The 21679-nt window shown below is 47.5% G+C and overlaps 1 protein-coding gene across 6 annotated transcripts in view; it reads right to left on the bottom strand.

The window, feature by feature from the left end:
* Nucleotides 1–12334: 12334 nt before the first annotated feature.
* SGSM3 (small G protein signaling modulator 3) overlaps nucleotides 12335–21679 on the bottom strand; it is a 439637-nt gene continuing 430292 nt past the window's right edge. For all 6 annotated transcript variants that reach the window (XM_040359570.1, XM_040359574.1, XM_040359572.1 and 3 more), the window contains one exon: nucleotides 12335–12765. In XM_040359570.1, coding sequence (XP_040215504.1) covers nucleotides 12682–12765 — 84 coding nt within the window. In that variant the 3' untranslated portion in view covers nucleotides 12335–12681. The remainder of the gene's footprint in view (nucleotides 12766–21679) is intronic.

Raw genomic sequence — 21679 nt, forward strand, 5'->3', positions numbered from 1 at the left:
AACTGAGAGATTTAGGATTGGAGAATCTACAGGCAGGTCTAACCATCCTTGGAGGAATCTAGATCTCCCAGAAACAAAGGCAACATTTTTTAATTTTTAATAAACAACTTCCCTGTAAAAATCCTTTTCTTTGAGTACACCACGGGACACAGAGCCTTAATCATTAAATAATGGGTTGTATGGGTCACCAGAGGTGATTGGGCACTGGCACAACCAATGAGAACAAGTTCCCCTCCATATAACCCCTCCCATACAGGAAGTACCTTTGTTTTTTGTAGCAAAGCAGTAAGGGTCTCATAGAAGGGGGGGAAGGACCTCTGTGTTCTGTGGTGTACTCAAATAAAAGGATTTTACAGGTAAGCTATTAAAAATCGTACTTTCTTTATCGTACACCACGGAACAGAGCCTTAATAATTAAATAGTGGGATGTCCCAGAGCAATACTCAATATGAAGGGTGGGAGTAGGGATGAGCCGAACACCCCCCTGTTCGGTTCTCACCCGAACTTGCGAACCCACCAAACGTTCATGTGAACTTTAGAACCCTATTAAAGTCTATGGGACTCGAACGTTTGAAATCTAAAGTGCTAATTTTAAAGGCTTATATGCAAGTCATTGTCCTAAAAAGTGTTTGGGGACCCGGGTCCTGCCCCAGGGGACATGTATCAATGCAAAAAAAAGTTTTAAAAACGGCTGTTTTTTCAGGAGCAGTGAATTTAATAATGCTAAAAGTGAAACAATAAAAGTGAAATATTCCTTTAAATGTCGTACCTAGGGGGGGTGTAAAGTTAGCATGTGAAATAGTGCATGTTTCCCGTGCTTAGAACTGTCTCTGCACAAAGTGTCATTTCTGAAAGAAAAAAAGACATTTAAAACCGGACTCGCGGCTATAATGAATTGACGGCTCTGGCAATTCAGAGATGATTCATTCATAAAAAAAAAAAAAGCGTGGGGGTCCCCCCAAATTCAATTACCAGGCCCTTCAGGTCTGGTATGGATATTAAGGGGAACCCTGCCGTCAATTTAAAAAAAATGACGTGGGGTTCCCCCCAAATATCCATTCCAGACCCTTCACGTCTGGTGTGGATTTTAAGGGGAACTCCACCCCAATTAAAAAAAAAATCGCGTGAAGTTTCCCCAAAAATCCACACCAGACCCCTTATCCAAACACGTTAACCTGGCCGGCCGCAGAAAAGAGGGGGGACAGAGTGCGGCCCCCCCTCTCCTAAACCTTACCAGGCCACATGCCCTCAACATGGGGAGGATGTCCCCATGTTGATGGGTACAAGGGCCTCATCCCCACAACCCTTGCCCGGTGGTTGTGGGGGACTGCGGGCGGGCTTATCAGAATCTGGAAGACCCCTTTAACAGATCCTACCCTCCCCCTGTGTGAATTGGTAATGGGGTACATTGTACCCCTACCATTTCACAAAGGAAGTGTAAATAGTTGGAAAAAACACACACACACACACAGTAGAAAAAAGTCATTTATTAAAATCCAGCAGTGGTAATCCACTTGGTCCCGTCTTCCTGCTCCAACGTTGTCTGTATTCAGCGACGGGTGATCTCCTCTCCGGTCCAGCGATGAGAAGATCTTCTGGCATCCAGAGCTCCAGAGCACAGCATTGGATACCGCCTCTCTCTGTCGGACACAGCCCAGCGGAATGACGCAGCTGGAGCTTTGACATTTCTTATATAGGGGAGGCAGGGCCACACGCCACGTGACCCTGCACCCTCTGATATGTCACTGGGGAAGCCCAGTCTTCCCCCCTGTGTCAGAGGGGGCGGGGTCACGTGATGGGTGGCCCCACCTCCCCATATAAGAAATATCAAAGCTCCAGCCATGTCATTCCGCTGGGCTGTGTCCGCTGGATGCCATCGCTAACCTCACCGTTGGCGTTTTCAGCGAAATAAGTCTCCTGTACTCCCGCCACCACCCCTATGTCGTCGAGCAGATTTTCATTTAGCTTCCAAGTTCTGGCCCTGGCCAACGCTTGCGATAGTAATAGTGAGTGTCACCGGGGCATGGTCAGAAATAGTAATCTGGTCGATAGTTGCCCCCAGTAGCAAGTCAAGGGTACCCTGGTCCACCAGCATCAGATCGATTCTAGTGTATACTTTATGTACACTGGAGAAGTAGCTGTAGTCCCTTTCGCTCTTACATCTATTTGATAGAATTTGGTAAATGTATGGACTGAAGACCAAGTTGCAGCTTTACAGATCTGAGCCATGGCTGGCGATGCACTGCCCACGAAGCACATTACCCTGGTCGAGTGCGCCTTAACAGAAAAAAGGAGGAATCCTATTCCTCAAACCATAAGCGTGAACAATTTGTCGGATCCACCTAGCAATGGTGGATTTTGATGCCAGCTTGCCCTTCTTGGGACATTCTGGCACAATAAACAAAACATCTGTTTTACATATCTGAGCAGTTGCTTGCAGATAAACTTTTACTGCTCTCACTATATCTAGAGAGTGCAATAACTAAGGAAGGCAAAACAATGTCTTGATTTAAATCAAATGCCTACACCACCTTTGGAAGAAAGGTAAGATGAGGGCGTAGAACAATTTTGTCTGTGTGACAAATTAAATAAGGCTCTTTACAATAAAGAGCTGCTAACTCTGATACTCTTCTAGCAGAAGAGATGGCAATAAAAAAGGCCAATTTCCTGCTCAAAAGAATCAAAGGAACATGGCAGATAAGTTAAACAGGTTGCTTTTGCAAGACTAATACCAAGTTCAAATCTCAGGAACACAAGGGCGACTAGATTGGCAGATTTATCCGCATCCACTCCTAATTGGCAAAAGGCAAGAATCCTACTTATAGCATACTTTAGAGGATTCCACCCTCTGGATTCACATTAGGAAACATATGCCTTCCAGACTCTGTAGTAGATTAGCCTGAAGGCTGGCTTTCTAGCATTGAGTGTAGAAAGTACTGGACACGAGAGCCCTCGTTTCTTCAAAATGTGGGTCTCAGTAGCCAGACCGTCAAATTTAGCTTCTGTAAGGAAGGGTGGAACACTGGACCCTGTGATAGCAGGTCTTGACGTAGTGGAAGCACCCAAGGTCTTCCTACCGCCATCTTTATGATCTCGGTGTACCAGGACCTCCTGGGCCAATTTGGGGCCACTAGGAGTACTGGTATTTCCTCATCCTTGTTCCTGCCCAACAATCTCTGTAAGAGAGGGATCGGAGGGAATGCATAGATCAGTGAAAACTGATTCCAAGGAATTGTCAGAGCATCCGTTCCGTAGGCCAGCGGATCTCTCGTCCTGGACACAAAGTAGTCCAACTTTCTGTTGAGCCTGAAAGCTAGCAGGTCTACATCCAGGGTCCCCCATCTCTGGTATATATTGCCTGAAAGATATCGGGATGGAGAGACCACTCTCCTGATGACAGCTGCTGGCGACTTCATCAGTCCGCTTGCCAGTTTTCTAACCCTGAAATGAAGATTGCAGAAAGACAAGGAACATGTTTTTCTGCCCATGTCAAAATCCGATTCACCTCCTGAGCATCCCGACTCCAGGTGCCTCCTTGGTGATTAATATAAGCTACTGCAGTAGCATTTTTGCATTGAACCGGGTGGTCCTGTAACCTGTGTGTCCAGGTTCTGATGGCTAAGTATACTGCCCGATTCTCCAGTATGTTGATGGGCAGGCTCTCGTCGGTTTTGGCCCAGGTACCCTCGGCTGAAGCTTCTTCTAATACTGCTCCCCAGCCCAACAGGCTGGCATCCGTAGACACCACCTTCCAGGTGACTGGGAGAAAGGACCTTCCTTTCCGCCATTTTACGTCTTTAACCACCAACTGAAGCTTTGGCACACCTGTGGAGACACGCGCATGGGTAAAAGCAGAGCTTGGTTTGTCCTGTTCCAGGCAGCTAGAATACCACCTTGCAGTAGTCTCGAATGAAACTGGGTGTAAGGAACAGCCTCGAAGGAGGCCACCATCTTCCCTTCTTCGCCCTGACCTTGCAGATCAATTTTCTTAGGGACTTGATCTTTGGCTCTGGCAAGAATACCCTGCTTTGGGCTGTGTCTATGATCATGCCCAAATACTCTACCCTTCTTGGGGCTTGTAGAGAGGATTTCTGTAGGGTTATGATCCATCCTAAACGCTCCAGGTATCTTACTGTATTGAGCACCGCATGATCTAATCCTGCCACTGACTGGTTACAAGTAGATCGTCTAGATAGGCTGTCACCGTTATGCGCTGTGCTCTCAAGTTTGCCAGCAGTGGGGCCAGAACTTTTGAAAATACCCGGGGGTGCAGTGGCCAAACCAAAAAGGCAGAGCCACAAACTGGAAGTGGGTTGCGATGCTCTACCGCGAACCTTAGGAACTTTTGGTGAGTGGGATCAATAGGCACATGTAAATAGGCGTCCTGGATGTCCATAGACGCCAAATACTCCCCGCCTTGTAGGGTGGCGACCACGGACCGAATGGTTTCCATTTGGAAATGGCGAATGTTCAGAAACTGGTTTAGAGCCTTTAGGTCCAGAATGGGTCCGACGTCTCCATTTGATTTTGTAACCACAAAGAGGTTTGAATAAAACCCTGCACCTTGCTCTTTTAGGGGGACTTCCTTGATTACCCCCTGAGACAGTAAATGATCCAATCATCGGAAGAAGGATTCTCTCTTTACTGGATCTTTGGAGACCCTTGAACTTCGGAACCAATAAGGTGAGGTCTCTTGAAATTCCAGCTTGTACCCCTATGGATACAGTAGAAACTACCCACTTGTCCTGGATCTGTCTGCCAAGCTGCTGAAAACTGCCGAAGCCGTCCCCCCACTCTGCCGAGCAGGGGCACCCCTTCAAGAGGAAGATTTGGATCTTTGCTTGTTAGCTCTTTGCCCCCACTACTTCTTGTTTTTCTGGGCCTGGACTTGGTCTTTAGCCTTCGAGGCGGTCTGAGAATGCCGTCGCCATTGCCTGGAGGCAGATGTTCCGGGAGCTGGGAGAGAGAGCGCTTAAAACAAGGGCGCTTGTTTTTCTTCTTCTCCGGCAATAAAGTAGCCTTGCCTCTTGATATCTTTTGGATATACTTTTCCAAATCATCCTCAAAGAGGCATTTGCCATGGAAGGGAAAACTGGTCAAAAGCATTTTGCATGGGGCTTCCACTGACCAGTGCTTTAGCCTAAGAATTCTACGCATATGCACCAGTTGGAGCGTAAGGCAAGATGCTTGTTGAATAGAATTTTTAATGGCATCCATTGTGAAACATAAGGCCCTAGGCATATTTTCCCAAAATTTTATCTGCTCCGGAGGCAGATCTTTCAGCCCGTTTCACCTGATCCTTTAAGACCTGACACATACCAACTGCCGCCATAGCAGGTTGGGTCACTGTGCCCGCCAGGAGAAAGGAAGACTTTAGTAAAGATTCCAACTTTTTCTTAGAAGGCTCTTTAAATACCTGGGCATTGTCCACGGACAGGTTAAGTTTTTATTTACACAAGAAATAGCCGCATCCACTAAAGGCAGACTCCACTTCTTGGTAAACTTCTCCTTCATGGGATAAAGAACTTCAAACTTCCTAGGAGGAGAGAAACGCTTATCTGGATGCTTCCAGTCTGCTTAAATCAGATTCTCCAATAAAGGATGAACCGGAAAGGAGCATGCAGCTTGTGGGGATTTTAATGGAACTCGTCTCAGGGGGCAATGCATTTTTGTCTTTTTTAGTCCCTGAATTTCTCCTCTGGGAAGACATATTACTAAGCAAAAAGCCAAGGTACTATCAAATGCATATACTCTTGTGCTAGTTAAGCAATCTACATACAGTATGCAACTAATCACACAGTTTCATGCCAAGTGGGTGTCCTCTTTTGGGGGTGCTCAATAACCAACCACATAGAGACCTTACGTGTCCGTAAGCCACTGTTTCCCCAATCAGTGGAGACCTGCAGGTTTGAGAGGCTTTTATGTGCACTTCTGCCTGTGAGCGCCGTGGAATGATGTGCCCGCACACACACGTGACCCGCCCCTTCCTCCTTGCTGTGCCCCATAAAGTGCACGCAACCTAGGGGAGAATGGCGGCATCCTGAGAGGAGAAAAAGGCCCTCCTGCATCATACTAGGGAGGAGGGACATGGCTGCTATCCATGGCAGAGCTCTGCCGCAGAGAGTGTGCCGTCTGTAAAGACCTGACACTGTACTGGAGCCTGGTGAGTAAAACTCAACTCTTTACTCCCTCTAGTGGCGGCAACAGAGAAGACACCCACTCAAAGGAAAAAGTCTTTAAGATATATGCTTAGTACTTTTTTCCCGGCTTACCTTATCCCCACCGCAGGTTTGCTGAAAATCAGACAAAACCAATCTTCACCCATCACGGTGGGCATGTGTGCCAACCTTCAGGGATATGGGTTCCTACTTAAAGGATGCCTCTTCCCTGGGCCTTGTAAAAGACTGCCAGGACTTTGTGTTTTTTAAAAAGCGAAAGTGCTGGACCCTAGAGTCCAGTCCTCCAAAGAGAGACATTACAGGCGACAGTTCGTGCGCGAGGCCCAGATACTATCCAGTTTTGGCGTAATAACTACGCCACGTCTTGGGTGGACCCGAAGTATAGCTCTTTTGCCCCAGGGGCCTCTATGGTAGAGCTTCCTTTAGCACATCCTAATCGCGTCCAACCTCTTAGACACTGGCGAGAAAACCAAGGAACTTCCTGTATGGGAGAGGTTATATGGAGGGGACCTTGTTCTCATTGGTTGTGCCAGTGTCCAATCAACTCTGGTGACCCATACAACCCACTATGTAATGATTAAGTCTCTGTCCCCCGTGGTGTACAATAAAGAAAAGATGAATTACTAAAATTGCTAGGACCAAAATATCCCAGCAGGGAGCCTAGGTCCTTATTCCTGACTAGACAGAAAAAAACTGAATGCCTATAGTAGGGAGGGGGTTATATACCAGCTGAGGACGGCCCATGGGTGTAGCCAAGTTTTTTTGTTCTGCCTAGTCCTACCGAGTTCCACCCAAAAATCTAACCGCTTTAAGGGAAGGTGACCCCCTGACATGCCACATTTGGCATGCAATTTTCTTTGGGGGAGCGGAAACCCACTTTTTAGAGGATATGGGTTCCTACTTAAAGGATGCCTCTTCCCTGGGCCTTGTAAAAGACTGCCAGGACTTTGTGTTTTTTAAAAAGCGAAAGTGGCTACTTGCCAGTCCACATTAACAGCAAAAATAGAGGCCGTGCAGATGGACGTGGGCCTTATCCACCAAGACATGGAGAAGCTCAGGACCAGAGTAGCAGAGGCCGAACAAAGAGTGAGTAACACTGAAGACACGGTCGCAGAACATGGCGCAGCACTCCGCACACTTTACACCAAAGTGAAAGCCCTGGAGTACAGAGCTGAAGATGCCGAAAATAGAAACTGGCGCAACAACCTTCGCATTGTCGGCCTACCCAAGGGAGCGGAGGGGAATAACCCTACAGGCTTTGTGGAGGGTATGTTGCGTACCCTCCTCCCTAAAGGCTTGTAGGTCACCCCATTATGTGGTGGAGAGGGCGCACCGCATTCCACCTAAGCCGGGACCTCCTGGAGCCTCACCGCGAACCTTCATTCTCTGCCTGCTCAACTTCCGGGATAGAGATGAAATTCGCCGTGCCTCCAGGCTTGTGGGCGACCTACGTTACCAGAATACTAAATTGATGATTTTCCCAGATTATTCGGTAGAAACCCAGAAGCTCAGGAAATCGTTTGACCATGTTAAGGCGGCACTGAGGGCGTCTAATACGAAAGGTGCAATCAGCGCAAAAAATAAGTGATCAAGATAAATACAAATAAAGACCCTGAGGGCGTGCAACATCCGCTACAGTGTCCACTTCCCGGCCCGTCTGAGGGTCCAGGACAGAGAGACAACTCGCTTTTTCAACTTTTCCAGGGAGGTGTCCACCTGGCTGGACACGCTGCTGCAGGCCCGCTGATTGGGCGCATAGTAAGTACCACACGACACCTCAATTGCTCTGAGCTTTGCCCGGGCAGTCCACGGACAGAGCATCCAAACCCTTTGTTGCACCTGTTGTGCCCTGTTTGTACCCATGGTGTGCGCTGCTCTGATAGTGGAGTTTGGCCCACACTGATGTGGGGGCCCAAGTTAACACCCCTGACAGGGACATACTCAGGAGATCGCTGCGGCCTGCCGCCTTTTTGTTTTAGCCCCTCCTGTGGCATTAGGGGCCATACTATGTATGCCCACCCGTTACAGGATTGACTTTATTGCTGGGACCCGTTCCTGTCTGCTCTTCTCCTTTTCGACCCCTGTCCCTTACAGCTTGTTGCATTGCCAGCGGACGCCTCACACTTAGAGAGCCGCTCAGACTGTTGCTCAGCCCCCCCAGAAAGTATCCGGGGGCTGAGTTCGCCTCATGCACGGAACCCCCTTTTGCAGCCGGCGAGCTGAAACAGTTTGGGATGAATACCCTCCTCAGTTTTAAGGGGTTGGGTGGGGCGAGGGGATTGTTGCCCTACTGGGGCCATTTCTTTTTCTGTTGGGTTTTTATGTTATACTGTTTTTGTTTGCTATGCAGATAATTGATATTTTAGCATTACTTGGTGCTCAGATGTGTGCGTCCTGGGCCTGGGGGCCGAAACCGGAGGCCGGGAAGGGTTGTCATCCTAAACTCCCTACTACCTTCATAGTTTATGTCCACAGTTAATATCTTGTCATGGAACACTAGGGGACTGAACTCGCCAACCAAGGGTTCCTTGGTGTTCCAATTTATTAGGACCTACAACCCCCAAATTTGCACCCTGCAAGAAACGCACCTTATGGGAAGTAGGATTTTATCTCTTAAAAAAACGTGGGTGGGTTACCATTATCATTCTACGTACTCTATTTTTGCTAGGGGCGGGGGTTAGTGTCCTGGTCCTCAAATCCCCCGTTTCGGCTCCTGGGTCTGGCCCTGGACCCGGACGGTAGGTATGTTATAATCCATGCTGTGATTTACTCTTTGACCTGGACTATTGTGGGCTTGTACCTGCCCCTGCCGGCCTCATTGTTGCTATTGAATCCGGTGACTAGTAAGATGGCGGAGTTCGCCTCTGACAATACTGTGATTTTGGGTGACTTTGACCTGGTCCCTGACTCGGGCATGGATCGGCTGACATCTGTGGGATATCCCTGTTCCGGGTTAGCTGACTGACCTGCCGAGAGTCACGGACATACGTATACTGCCCCGGGGGATTTCTGACCATGCTCCTGACCCTCGATCTTTCGGTGGGCCCTGATGTTCGACTGTGAAGACTGTCCAGGTTCTGGGTTACAGATACTGATGTGGACGTTCAATTTCAGACTGAGCTGACGGGTTACTGGGCAGCTAATGCTGGCACGGCGGATGCCGTAATTGTGTGGGATGCCTTTAAGGCCTCAACGAGAGGACATTACCAGACCATTATTGCCAAAGTTCGTAGGGAGGGCAGAGCTGGTGGGGGCGGAGAGAAAGGTGGCCAGGGCGGAGTAAATTTTTATTAGGTCCCGGGATCCCCAACTGCAGACTGGGGAGGTCCTTAGTCTCCGTACCGCTCTTACACAGAAGAAATTACTTGCTCAGTCCCAGCGGATTTTTGAGCAGGGAGAAAGGGCTGGGAGATTTCTGGCCTGGCTTTCTAGGGAACAGGCGGGCGGGGGCGGTTGTGTGTCCCGAATATTATGGGCCCCAAGGGGGAAATGATCTGTTCCCCGGAGGGAACCAATACGTGTTTTGCTGACTTTTATAGACTCCTTTACAGCTCGCGGGTGGACGATGAGGCTCCAAATCTCCGGGCCTACCCGGAGGACATTGATATACCGGTACTCACACTGACCTACCGTACACAGCTTGATGCTCCCATCACGGTGACGGAAATCCAGCGGGCCCATAAATCCATGCAAATGGGTAAAACGTCGGGGGCCTGATGGAATTCATGTGGAGTTCTACAAGCATTACGCTGAGGACCTCGTCGTTCGATTCCATTCCCTTTTCACCAAATCGTTGCAGCTAGGGAGGCTCCCTGACACCATGAGAGATGCGGTTATAGTGGTAATTCCCAAGCCAGGGAGGGACCCTACCCTATGCTCCTCGTACTGCCCCATTTCTATGCTAAATGTGGATGCAAAAATCCTGGCCAAAATCCTTGCTAACAGGTTGAACTCACTCATAACTGCTCTGGTACATTTGGACCAGACGGGCTTTATGCCAGGTGGGGGAATGGATATCAATATCCGGCGCCTTCTCACTCACATTGATAGGGCAGAGGAGGGGTCGGCGAGTGTGGTGGCCTCACTCGATGTGGGGAAAAGCTTTTGACTCCATCGAGTGGGGCTACCTGTGGGAGGTGCTCGCTAGTTTCGGGTTTGGACCGATCTTCACGAAATGGGTACGCATGTTATACACCTGTCCCTCAGTTATACCTTTCTGAGGTATTCCAACTGGTGTCGCAGCACAAGGCAGGGGTGTCCCCTCTCCCCGGGTTTGTTTGCCCTGGCCATAGAAGCCCTTGCCATATTGTTGAGAGCGGAGACAAGGGTTTGGGGACTACAGATAGGCCCGATTGAGGCGAAAGCTATCTTTGTATGCGGATGATGCCCTGCTCTACTTGGCAGATGCCTCCTCCTCCTTACAAGTGGCCTTAGATCTCATCAATCAGTTTGACCGGTATTCGGGGATCCGCATTAAACTGGGACAAATCGGTTCTGTTCCTGCTACACTCCTCGGTCTTGTGAACCCAGGCACACACACTGCTTCAGTGGGTGGATGAGTTTACCTACCTGGGCATTAAAATCTGTGGTAGGACAGGCGACTATGTGAGTGGGAACATTCAACCACTTATGACCCAACTGACAGCCAAATGTGTGGCGTGGCGTCTCTCCCCCTGACGCCAGTGGGAAGAGTTAATCTTCTGAAAACGATTTTTCTCCCGAAGTTTTTATATTTCTTTCGTAATACCCCTTCGCATATTCCTAGGACATTCTTTAGGAGACTAGAGGGCCTGCTGATATCCTTTGCGTGGGCTGGACGACCCCCTCGGGTAGCGAGACAGGTCCTGTACCTCCCCCTGTCTGGTGGGGGACTGGCACTCCCAAACATTTTACTCTACTATTGGGCGGCAGTGCTGGTTACGGTCCGGTGGTGGTTCTCCCAGCCCAGACAAAGCCCTGAGTAACCTGCCATTCCGAGGCCTTAGGGCAGGCCCCTCTATGATGATCCTCATGCAGACCATAGTAAAGGTCTGGCAGGAGGCTCGAACCATCTGCCCACATGTCACTGCACATGCCCCTGTGGGGCAACCCTATGTTACCCCACTTGAATAGCATTCTGGACCCCTCCCTGTGGGCAAAGAAGGGTATCATCACTTTGCTCCATATAGTCCTCGAGGGTAGACTTCTGCCTTTCCAGGCATTGAGACGAGCGTACGCCCTGCCTGTTTCCTTTCAGTTCAGATACTGGCAGCTTAAACATGCTTTTGAGACCCAATTTCCTGACCCCTTAACTTTGGAGTCTGACTCCATAGAGCGATTCTTGGCCTCTAGGGTAATGGAACACACTCTCTCGTCCCTGTATCTCACTGTGGCGTATGACACCAAACTTACCAAATCCTGGGATAAGTGGAGGGCCGATATACCGTCCTTAGACGAGGAGGGGTGGGAGGACTGCATCTCCTCGTACATTCCCTCTATGATTTCTGCGAAGGACAGGTTTATACAATTTACATTTCTCCACAGGGCCTACTATACCCCGCATAGGTACGTTCTGGCACATAGTCTGGTCGTGTCCAAAACTCCGGCCATATTGGACGGCGGTTGCCTCCAGGCTGTCTGATGTGAGTGGGATGGGCGTCCCGGTCGACTCGACAGTTCTGTTACTGAGCCACCTGGAGGATGTGGAAGGGGACATGTACTGTAAACTACACCTGACCTTCTCCCTATTTTATGCTAGACGAGAAATTCTGCTGAAATGGAAATCTGAGGACCCCCCACCTGTGCTTCCTGGCAGCGCTCGGCGAATTCAGTCATGCCCTTGTACAGGTTGACTTATGAGAATAGACAATGCCCGGGGAAGTTCGACAAAATCTGGTCTGCCTGGATGGAGACCCGCGCTGCCCTTGACCCCCCTCCAGACTGAGTGTGCAGGACATTTGGCCCCCCCTCTGACTGTTGTGGTTTTGCCCCCCCCCATGATACTGTTAAGGGTTGTTTGAAGTAGCCATGACATACCTGAGACATAATTGTTATGTATGTTTGATATTTACCCAATCCTCACTTGCTACCAATTACTTGGGCTCTGCTCCTGGAAGTGACGTACACTCCTGACACAGGGAATGTGTGTGTGGTGTTAAAAAAGAAAAGTATACATATTGGTTTCAAAATATACACTTGTATATATTTATATATATTTTATATACACACAGCTACAGAACTATATGACGATGGCACATCCACTCTTATATGTCAGACAAACGCAAACCGACCAAATGAAAATAACAGAATTAAAGAGTAGTTCAAGTGTGACACAATCGCTTTCCAGTGTTTCTAAGTGGTCTAGCATTTCTCCCTTTACATTCAAACTGGAGTGTAAATCCAGAGTTTGTGTATTAACAAGAGTTTCTTGAGAGAGTCCTTGGCAGTAGAACAGTAATAGAAAAGTGCACAGCAGGAATGAAGTTTAATCAAGTTCCATAGGGTCAGCAGAAGATGAGAACAATCATCCATCAATGTCCCAACTGAAGAGATGGTGTTTAACTAACATGTCCTGCACGCCTTCCTTCAGCGGCTTCTTCTCTTTTTCCTGAAATACATAAACAAGGCATAAAAGGTACATTTGTTTTATTTTTGTATATTAGATTTCAGTAGCATAATTGTATTTTCCAAATACTTAGCTATAGCCAACAATATTAAAGCAGGATCACATATTTAAAGTAGACCTGAACACAAAAAGTGAAAGTTTGCCATGTAAAGGCCAGGCCACGCTAGCTCAGCGGGAGATCAGTCCGCAGATCTCCACTGAGCTGGCGGATGACAAGCTCCTCTCTGCTCACTGAGTGGGGAGGGGCTTGTGCAGCGCCGCTGATTTCTATGGAGCAATCTGATGAAAATGGACAGCATGTCTGTTTTCATCAGATCTCACCCAATCCGATATGGGCGGATATGGACGTATCGCCATACGTCTGATTTTGGCGGGTCAGGTCAGGTGTCAGCGGACATTTCTCCGCTGACATCCGACGCTTCATAGGACTGCATGGAGCAGCCGCTCAGGTCCGCTGTCAAAACTGACAGGCGGACCTGAACGGTGCGCGTCCATGTGAAAGGGGCCTTAGGCTCGTTTCACAATGGGGTGGGAGGTGCGGTGTGGGGCGGTAAAACACCGCTATTTTTAGCGGCACTTTACTGCTAATTTTGCGGCGCTATTCGGCTGCTAGCAGGGCGGTTTTATCCCCAGCTAGTGGCCAAGAAAGGGTTAAAACCGCCCACAATGCGCCTCTGCAGAGGCACATTGCCGGCGGTATAGCCGCGATGTCCCATTGATTTCAATGGGTGGGAGCGGTAAAGGAGCGATATACCACACCGCTCCTTCACCACTTCAAAGATGCGGCTAGCAGGACTTTTCCCGTCCTGCTAGTGCACCGCTCCAGTGTGAAAGCCCTTGGGCTTCCACACTGGAAAGCAGCAGCAGCTGTTTAGGGTCAGTTTGCAGGCGCTATTGTTAGCAAACCGCTCCAGTGTGAAAGGGGTCTTATAGGGAACATTTTGAAATGTTAGTTGTACTTAACCACTTAAGGACCGGACCAATATGCTGCCTAAAGACCCAAGGTGTTTTTACAGTTCGGGACTGTGTCGCTTTAACAGACAATTGCGCGGTCGTGCGACGTGGCTCCCAAACAAAATTGGCGTCCTTTTTTCCCCACAAATAGAGCTTTCTTTTGGTGGTATTTGATCACATCTGCGGTTTTTAGTTTTTGCGCTATAAACAAAAATAGAGCGACAATTTTGAAAAAAATGCAATATTTTTAACTTTTTGCTATAATAAATATCCCCCAAAAACATATATAAAAAAAAAAATTTCCCTCAGTTTAGGCCGATACGTATTCTTCTACCTATTTTTGGTTAAAAAAAATCGCAATAAGCGTTTATCGATTGGTTTGCGCAAAATTTATAGCGTTTACAAAATAGGGGATAGTTTTACTGCATTTTTATTTTTTTACTACTAATGGCGGCGATCAGCGATTTTTTTCATGACTGCGACATTATGGCAGACACTTTGGACAATTTTGACACATTTTTGGGACAATTGTCATTTTCACAGCAAAAAATGCTTTAAATTGCATTGTTTATTGTGAAAATGACAGTTGCAGTTTGGGAGTTAAACACAGGGGGCTCTGTAACATTTAGGGTTCACTTAGTGTGTGTTTACTACTGTAGGGGGGTGTGGCTGTAGGACTGACATCATCGATCGAGTCTCCCTAATAAAAGGGATCACTCGATCGATGCGCCGCCATAGTGAAGCACGGGGAAGCCGTGTTTACATACGGCTCTCCCCATTCTTTAGCTCCGGGGAGCGATCGCGACGGAGCGGCTATAAACAAATAGCCGCGCCGTCGTCCCGGATCGCTCCCCGCAGGAACCTGACCGCCGCATGTCGCGGGGGGGGGGTCCCGATCGGACCCCCGACCCGCGGAAAGGCAGGGGCGTACAGGTACGCCAATGTGCCTGTACGTGCCATATGTACATGCGGCGGTCGGGAAGGGGTTAAGCAGTACCTAGATAATTTACCTTTTGTCTGGAATTCCTTCTGAAAAATATGTGTCAAGGCCCCTTTGTGCATGTGAGGGTGCCTAGGCACTCCTGTGCTCAAACCTCATAGATGTGTAATTTAAAGCTAAGGCACCACTACCTCTGATTGCTAGTCTCATAAGATTTGTGTGAGTATCGTGATGTCACTACTGTCCTGCTTAATGTTCTACATGCTCATAGCTCTGACATTAGGGAAGCACAGCCCCACTTTTACCAAGTTGGCACAAGGAATGGTAAGTCAGTAATGAGTGGGTCAGTAAATGGGGGCATGATAAGCCATGGGAGAGCTGGACTGCTGCTTTGTATGAATGAGCAAGCTGCAGTCTCCAGATTGCTGCAGCATGGTCTTTTAGAAGAACACAGAGGGTGCGCATAGGTCTAGCGCATTATTCTTAATACATGTTTTTATTTAACCACTTGCCGACCACGTCCTGTACATATATACGTAGGGCAAAATGGCATGGCTGCGCAAAGCAACGTATATGTACGTTGCATTGAATTTTGCGGTGTGAGCTCACACATGTGCCGCCGGCGAGCGTGCGCCACCGCTTCGAGCTCCGTGACCGTGCACAGGGGGACCCCGACTCAATGTCTGCCGGTGTCACGGAGTGACAGAACAGAGAGGCCAGTGTAAACAAAGCATCTCACCATTCTGGCTTGTGACAGGACACTGATCTTCTGCTGCCTATTATTGGGAGCAGTGATCAATGTCATGTCACATGTAACCCAGCCCCCACACAGTTAGAATAACTCCCTAGGACACACTTAACTCCTTGAGCGCCCCCTAGTGTTTAACCCCTTCCCTGCCAGTTTCATTTACACAGTAATCAGTGCATTTTAATAGCACTGATCGCTGTATAAATGACAATAGTCCCAAAATAGCGTCAAAAGTGTCCGAAGTGTCTGCCATAATGTCGCAGTCACGATAAAAATTGCTGATCGACGCCATTAGTAAAAAAAAAATAATAAAATTGCCATAAAACTATCCCCTATTTTGTAGACGCTATAACTTTTGCAAACCAATCAATAAACGCGTATTGCGATTTTTTAACCAATAATATGTAGAAGAATATTTATCAGCCTAAACTGAGGAAAAACATTTTTAAATATTTTTTGGGGATATTTTTTATAGCAAAAAGTAAAACATTTTTTTCAAAATTGTCGCTCTATTTTTGTTTATAGCGCAAAAAATAAAAACCGCAGAGGTGATCAAATACCACCAAGAGAAAGCTCTATTTATGGAAGAAAAAGGACATGCATTTTGTTTGGGAATTGCAAAAGTGGCCCGGTCATTTGGCAGCCAAATCCTCTGGGGCGGAAGTGGTTAATAAAATAGAGGTGAATATACTCACAAACCAGTACTTGTGTCATAGCATTATCATAAAATCATCTGCTTAAAGTGGATGTAAACATTTTTTTGATGTCACAATGTACAGTATAAGATTTCCAATCATCTGTGCCCAGTCTTGCCACACAGAGTTAATCCAGCTCTGAGCAATCCTCTTTTATTGTTCAGTGAAATAAAACGGACTTACAGAGAAAAACCTTAGTCTGTTCCGCCCCTTGCTATGAGTGACAGGTTATTTACATATCTCATGCACTAGCCTGGAGACAGGCATTATTTTTTAATTCCCACCCCCACTCCTTTTCTGAAATCATGTGGTTACTTTTCTGGATTTTGACTGAATGTTAGTGATCATAGCAGAATTTAGTGTAAGAATACATAGGAAAAAAGGCATGTTGACAAGGGGAGTGTAGAGGAGGGCGGGGAGTCTACTGACATCACGACTCCACCCACCGAGCTCCAGACAACAGATCCAACCACAGAAGCTGCAGTTTTTCAGTTCTTATAACAGAGTGGAGACTTTTGACAGGTAAGGATACATGCAGAGGAATGTATATCCTTATAGATCAGCACAATGGCAGTAGTTTAGAAAGGATGAGAGTGGGTTTACATCCACTTTAAATCCATATGCGAAAATCCACAACACTTGTAGTCACATCGGCTAACACGTTTCAAGGTTACCCTTGTCTTCAGAGCCTTCCTTGAATTAAAGTGGAGTTCCACCCATAAATATAACATTACATCAGTAGTTTTAAAAAAAATGTCATTAGTCCTTTACAACATTTTTTTTTTTTTTAGATGCCTTAAAAGTGTTGTTGCTAGGTAGAATAGTTAATCCTCCCATTTCCTGCACCTCGGTGCTTAATGCTTCCTAACCTACCACGCACAGACTCCTGGGAATGTAGTGGGTGTAACTTTCCAGGAGTCTGTGCACTCCCCAGTCTCAAAGAATCATGTGACTTGGACAGCACAGGTGCTGAAACCTGATCTGACACTGCTTGTGCAGCACTGAGCATGTGCGAGATCTGCAAGGCTGAAATTAAGGAAGTCATACAGTCTGGCTTCATAATGCCCACACTTAAGATGGCCCCAGTCAATTTCTATTTTATAAAGTGTCTAAATGCTGTAACAACCTAACAAAACGGACCTTAGTTTACAGACTAACTTTACTAGAATACATTAAGCTTGTGTATTACAGGGGTATGTATATTAAAAAAAGTGAAATTGTGGCCGGAACTCCGCTTTAAGGAACAAGAAAGCTAAATACAGCAGCACTAAGCCTTCCTCGCTTCCCGCCACCCCACCGCTTTTGCTCCTCTTGCTTGTCCCATAGAGATGGGACCTTGGACGTTTTCCTTTTTGTACTGTTCTTTACCCCAGGGGTGCCTTTCTTTTTCCAACTAATGGAAGTACACGCACAACTAATGATTGGGAGCATAGGTGAGGGGAGGGTGCGGGTTGGGAGGGAGGGAGAGGGAAGGTAAAGCAATAATACTTATGTACCATAAGATACCATATAATATTATTTTACGATTTTGTATCTTTTTTGCTACTTGGAAATTAATAATAAAAAAGTATTTAAACCAAAAAAAAATAAGTGAATGAAAATCATATCTATTACTGTATTATGCACCCTAGCTGCATTACAGTAATACATTCCAACCATTCAATTATACAATCAAATTAGTTTCCCAGAACGGTATTTAGTTTCCAGCATGTAAGATTTTTAGGCCGATCTATACACAATTAAAATTCTTTTTAAAACATACTGGGGGTCATGAACTATAGCCATTGCATGCTAATTGTCTCTAAAACAGAATTTACTATAGCACTGGTGAAAAATATTTGCAAAATCAAATTTACTATAGCTCCCAGAAAACAGATAGCGCCCAAACTCTTACTCTGCTAGAACCTGGAGTATTGCACTTGGAAATAGGGTTTAAGTATATGATCGTCTAAATGCTACTGAAATATGTGGTATATTGTTTAAAGATAATCTGCTTTTAAACTGCTTGAAAAATATCGTTAAAGGTCTGTGAAGGATGCTTCAGTAAATTCTCCCTGCTAAGTAATATGGTGTGTAACAGGTGATTTCAGGTATGACTCACTCCTCGCTAACAGGTTGTTGATATGGTAATGACCCTTCCTCAGCCAGTCCTATTGCAAAGGGTAAATGGTCTATTGTGTGTGTGTGAAGGAGCCCTGTGTTTACTGTTTACTGTTATTAGATAAGTGCTCATGTTAATTATTCTGATTGCTTCATTGTGGTAATCATCCCTTCTATATGCGGTCCAAGCTGTCTAGATAATGTATTCTGTACAACTAGTAATTAACGTCCTGATGTCATTATCTAAAGAAATGTGTCTGCCAGAGGGTCTAGAGACTGATTAGTTCAAGGAGAAATCATTGTTTCCAGGATCTGTATCCGCAAACTTGGCGGATGAATATGCGGATACTCGCAAGACGAACCAGTCACACCACAGGTACAACCTCCACGACCAATGGTGCCCTCACACCCACCAGCCGCTAGATACCAACCTCCTAACAGACCGGTGACATCTAGCCCTCGCTATCCCCCCCGCCAGGATGACAACGACCAACGCTGCTTCCGGTGCAAACAGCTGGGTCACTTCAAGCAAATTGCCCCCCTGAATGACAACACCAGGTCAAATTGGTCTCAACCTGGGTACCCGCCCACCAGCAGCAGCCCAATGTGTAGACTCGGCTTGGGATCCCCAGGAGCTGGGTCAGAAGAACCATTGGGCACCCCTTACGAAGCCCTCATGGTACAATCGTTATTACTGACAACAGGGAACACCATTGTCAGCTGGTCATGGGCAACAGCCCATGAGCCGGAGGGGGCCCTGGAGGGAGCTGGGCAGAAAGAGGCACCGCCAGCCACCCTCCAAGAAGAAGAGGTCCTGGAAGCCGGTATAACAAGCTGACCTGGGAGGAGAAGAAGTGACTGGAGGAGAGGGAGTCGCAGCGGGCATCCCAGAAGCGGGCCGAGATGTTCGCCAAGGGCCCACCGGTGGCCCCTTACACCACCACCCAGTTCCTGATGATGAAGGACCACGTGGAAAGCCTGCAGGACATGAGCAAGCAGGAGCTGATCCGTGAGTACATGGATCTGGAGGAGTGCATAAGCCGCATGGAGGAGAACAACCACCTGAGGTCACAGCAGGCCGAACCCCCCAGGCTCCATGAACTGGAGATGGAGCTGGAGAAGCTCAAAGAGGAGAACCGGCGGCTGCGGAGGGAGCAGGGGGTGGCTGACCCTATGGGGCACTGATCCCCCCCCCCGAACTCTAAGCACCAGTGCTACAGCATTTCAACAAATATAACTTTTCTTTTTTTTTATGAATCTCCTGTGATTGTCACTTCAGAGCCATAACCTGCCCCTCCCATAGCGGGACACCTAGACGGCGGAGCACAGACCCATTCGCTGTCTTCACACTGACTTCTGGTGACTCTGCAGATCGCACAAAGACTTGGGGACTGACCGGCGTGTGATCTGACGACCCGGTGGCATACCTGAGTCAGAAGCAGTTGCCAAGGGAGGTCAGTCATGCCAAACGGAGTTAACCTCGGACTAAAAGCTCTGAACCTGTCAACCCTACTGGACCAGGGAAGGTCCAACCAGGTTGCCGGAGCAGGGAGAAAAAGGGGGGCCATTGTGAAGGATGCTTCAGTAAATTCTCCCTGCTAAGTAATATGGTGTGTAACAGGTGATTTCAGGTATGACTCACTCCTCGGCTAACAGGTTGTTGATATGGTAATGACCCTTCCTCAGCCAGTCCTATTGCAAAGGGTAAATGGTCTATTGTGTGTGTGTGAAGGAGCCATGTGTTTACTGTTATTAGATAAGTGGCTCGTGTTAATTATTCTGATTGCTTCATTGTGGTAATCATCCGTTCTATATGCGGGTCCAAGCTGTCTAGATAATGCATTCTGTACAACTAGTAATTAAAGTCACTGATGTCATTATCTAAAGAAATGTGTCTGGCAGGTTCGGTGCCAGAGGGTCTAGAGACTGATTAGTTCAAGGAGATATCATTGTTTCCAAGGATCTGTATTGAAGACCCCCACTGTGTGAGGGGGGGCGGAGATTGTCATTGTAACAGCTTGTAACCTGCATATAACCAGCTGAATGCTGCCATTAAAGTGTGTCTTGTTCCAGCAGTAAGCTCTGACTCATGTGTGGCTCATTATTGGGCGATTCCAGGAATATCCCTCCTCGTGGAATATTGGGGTGATTTGCTTTTATGGGAAGAAGGGAAGACTTTGACGGGGATATCATTCTAATACCGTCACAGGTCTGAGAAGAGATAAATTCCCTGTCTCTGTACAGCTATGTGCCAGCACAACTGAGCATGCTCAGACATGCAATCTACTCTCATTTTAACTCCCTTGCCTTTTTTACTGGGCGCTTTAGTAAATACCGAAATTAGCGCTGGGCTGCGCTTTTGAGAGAGAAAATTCACGCTATATAGCACAATGCAAGTTTAAGCCATTGATTATAATGGTACAATTGTAATTTTCCCAAATACATACTTTAGTTTTGAGATAAACTGCATATTTCTCTCAAATAAATTGTCCTTAAGACAATGTTGCCTCTTCTATTTTGTTTTTAACCACTTGTCGCCCGCCAATGACAGATTGACGTCGGCAAAGTGGTTGTAGAATCCTGACTGGACGTCATATGACGTCCTCAGGATTCTGAGCCGCTGCGCGCCCCCGGGGGCGCGCATCGCGGCGATCGTTGTTGCAGGGTGTCAGTCTGACACCCCGCAACACCGATCTCGGTAAAGAGTCTCTCACGGAGACTCTTTACCACGTGATCAGCCGTGTCCAACCACGGCTGATCACGATGTAAACAGGAAGAGCCGTTGATGGCTCTTCTTCACTCGCGTCTGACAGACGTGAGTAGAGGAGAGCCGATCTGCGGCTATCCTGAAAGGGGGGGGTTTGCGCTGATTGTTTATCAGCGCAGCCCCCCCTCGGATCGCCACATGGACCACCAGGGAAGCCCACCCTGGACCACCAGGGAAGGGCAAACCCCCCAAAAAAAGGGGCAAAAAAAAGGGACAAAAAAAAAGGTCTGAAAAAAAAGGTCTGAAAAAAAAGGTCTGAAAAAAAAGGTCTGAAAAAAAAGGTCTAAAAATAAAATAAAAAAAATGCCAAAAAAAAAAAGATGCCAATCAGTGCCCACAAATGGGCACTGACTGGCAACATAAGTAAATCAGTGCCGCCCCACAGTGCCACCCCACAGTGCCCATCAGTGCCACCCCACAGTGCCCATCAGTGCCACCCCACAGTGCCCATCTGTGCCACCCCACAGTGCACATCTGTGCCACCCCACAGTGCACATCTGTGCCACCCATAAGTGCCGCCCATGAGTGCCCATCAGTGCCGCCCATGAGTGCCCATCAGTGCCGCCTATGAGTGCCCAGTGCCGCCTATGAGTGCCCATCAGTGCCGCCTATGAGTGCCCATCAGTGCCGCATACCAGCGCCGCCAATCAGTGCCACCTCATCTGTGCCCATCAGTACTACCTCATCGATGT

The sequence above is a fragment of the Rana temporaria genome, chromosome 7 (genome assembly GCF_905171775.1).
Source record: "Rana temporaria chromosome 7, aRanTem1.1, whole genome shotgun sequence".
Taxonomy (NCBI): domain Eukaryota; kingdom Metazoa; phylum Chordata; class Amphibia; order Anura; family Ranidae; genus Rana; species Rana temporaria.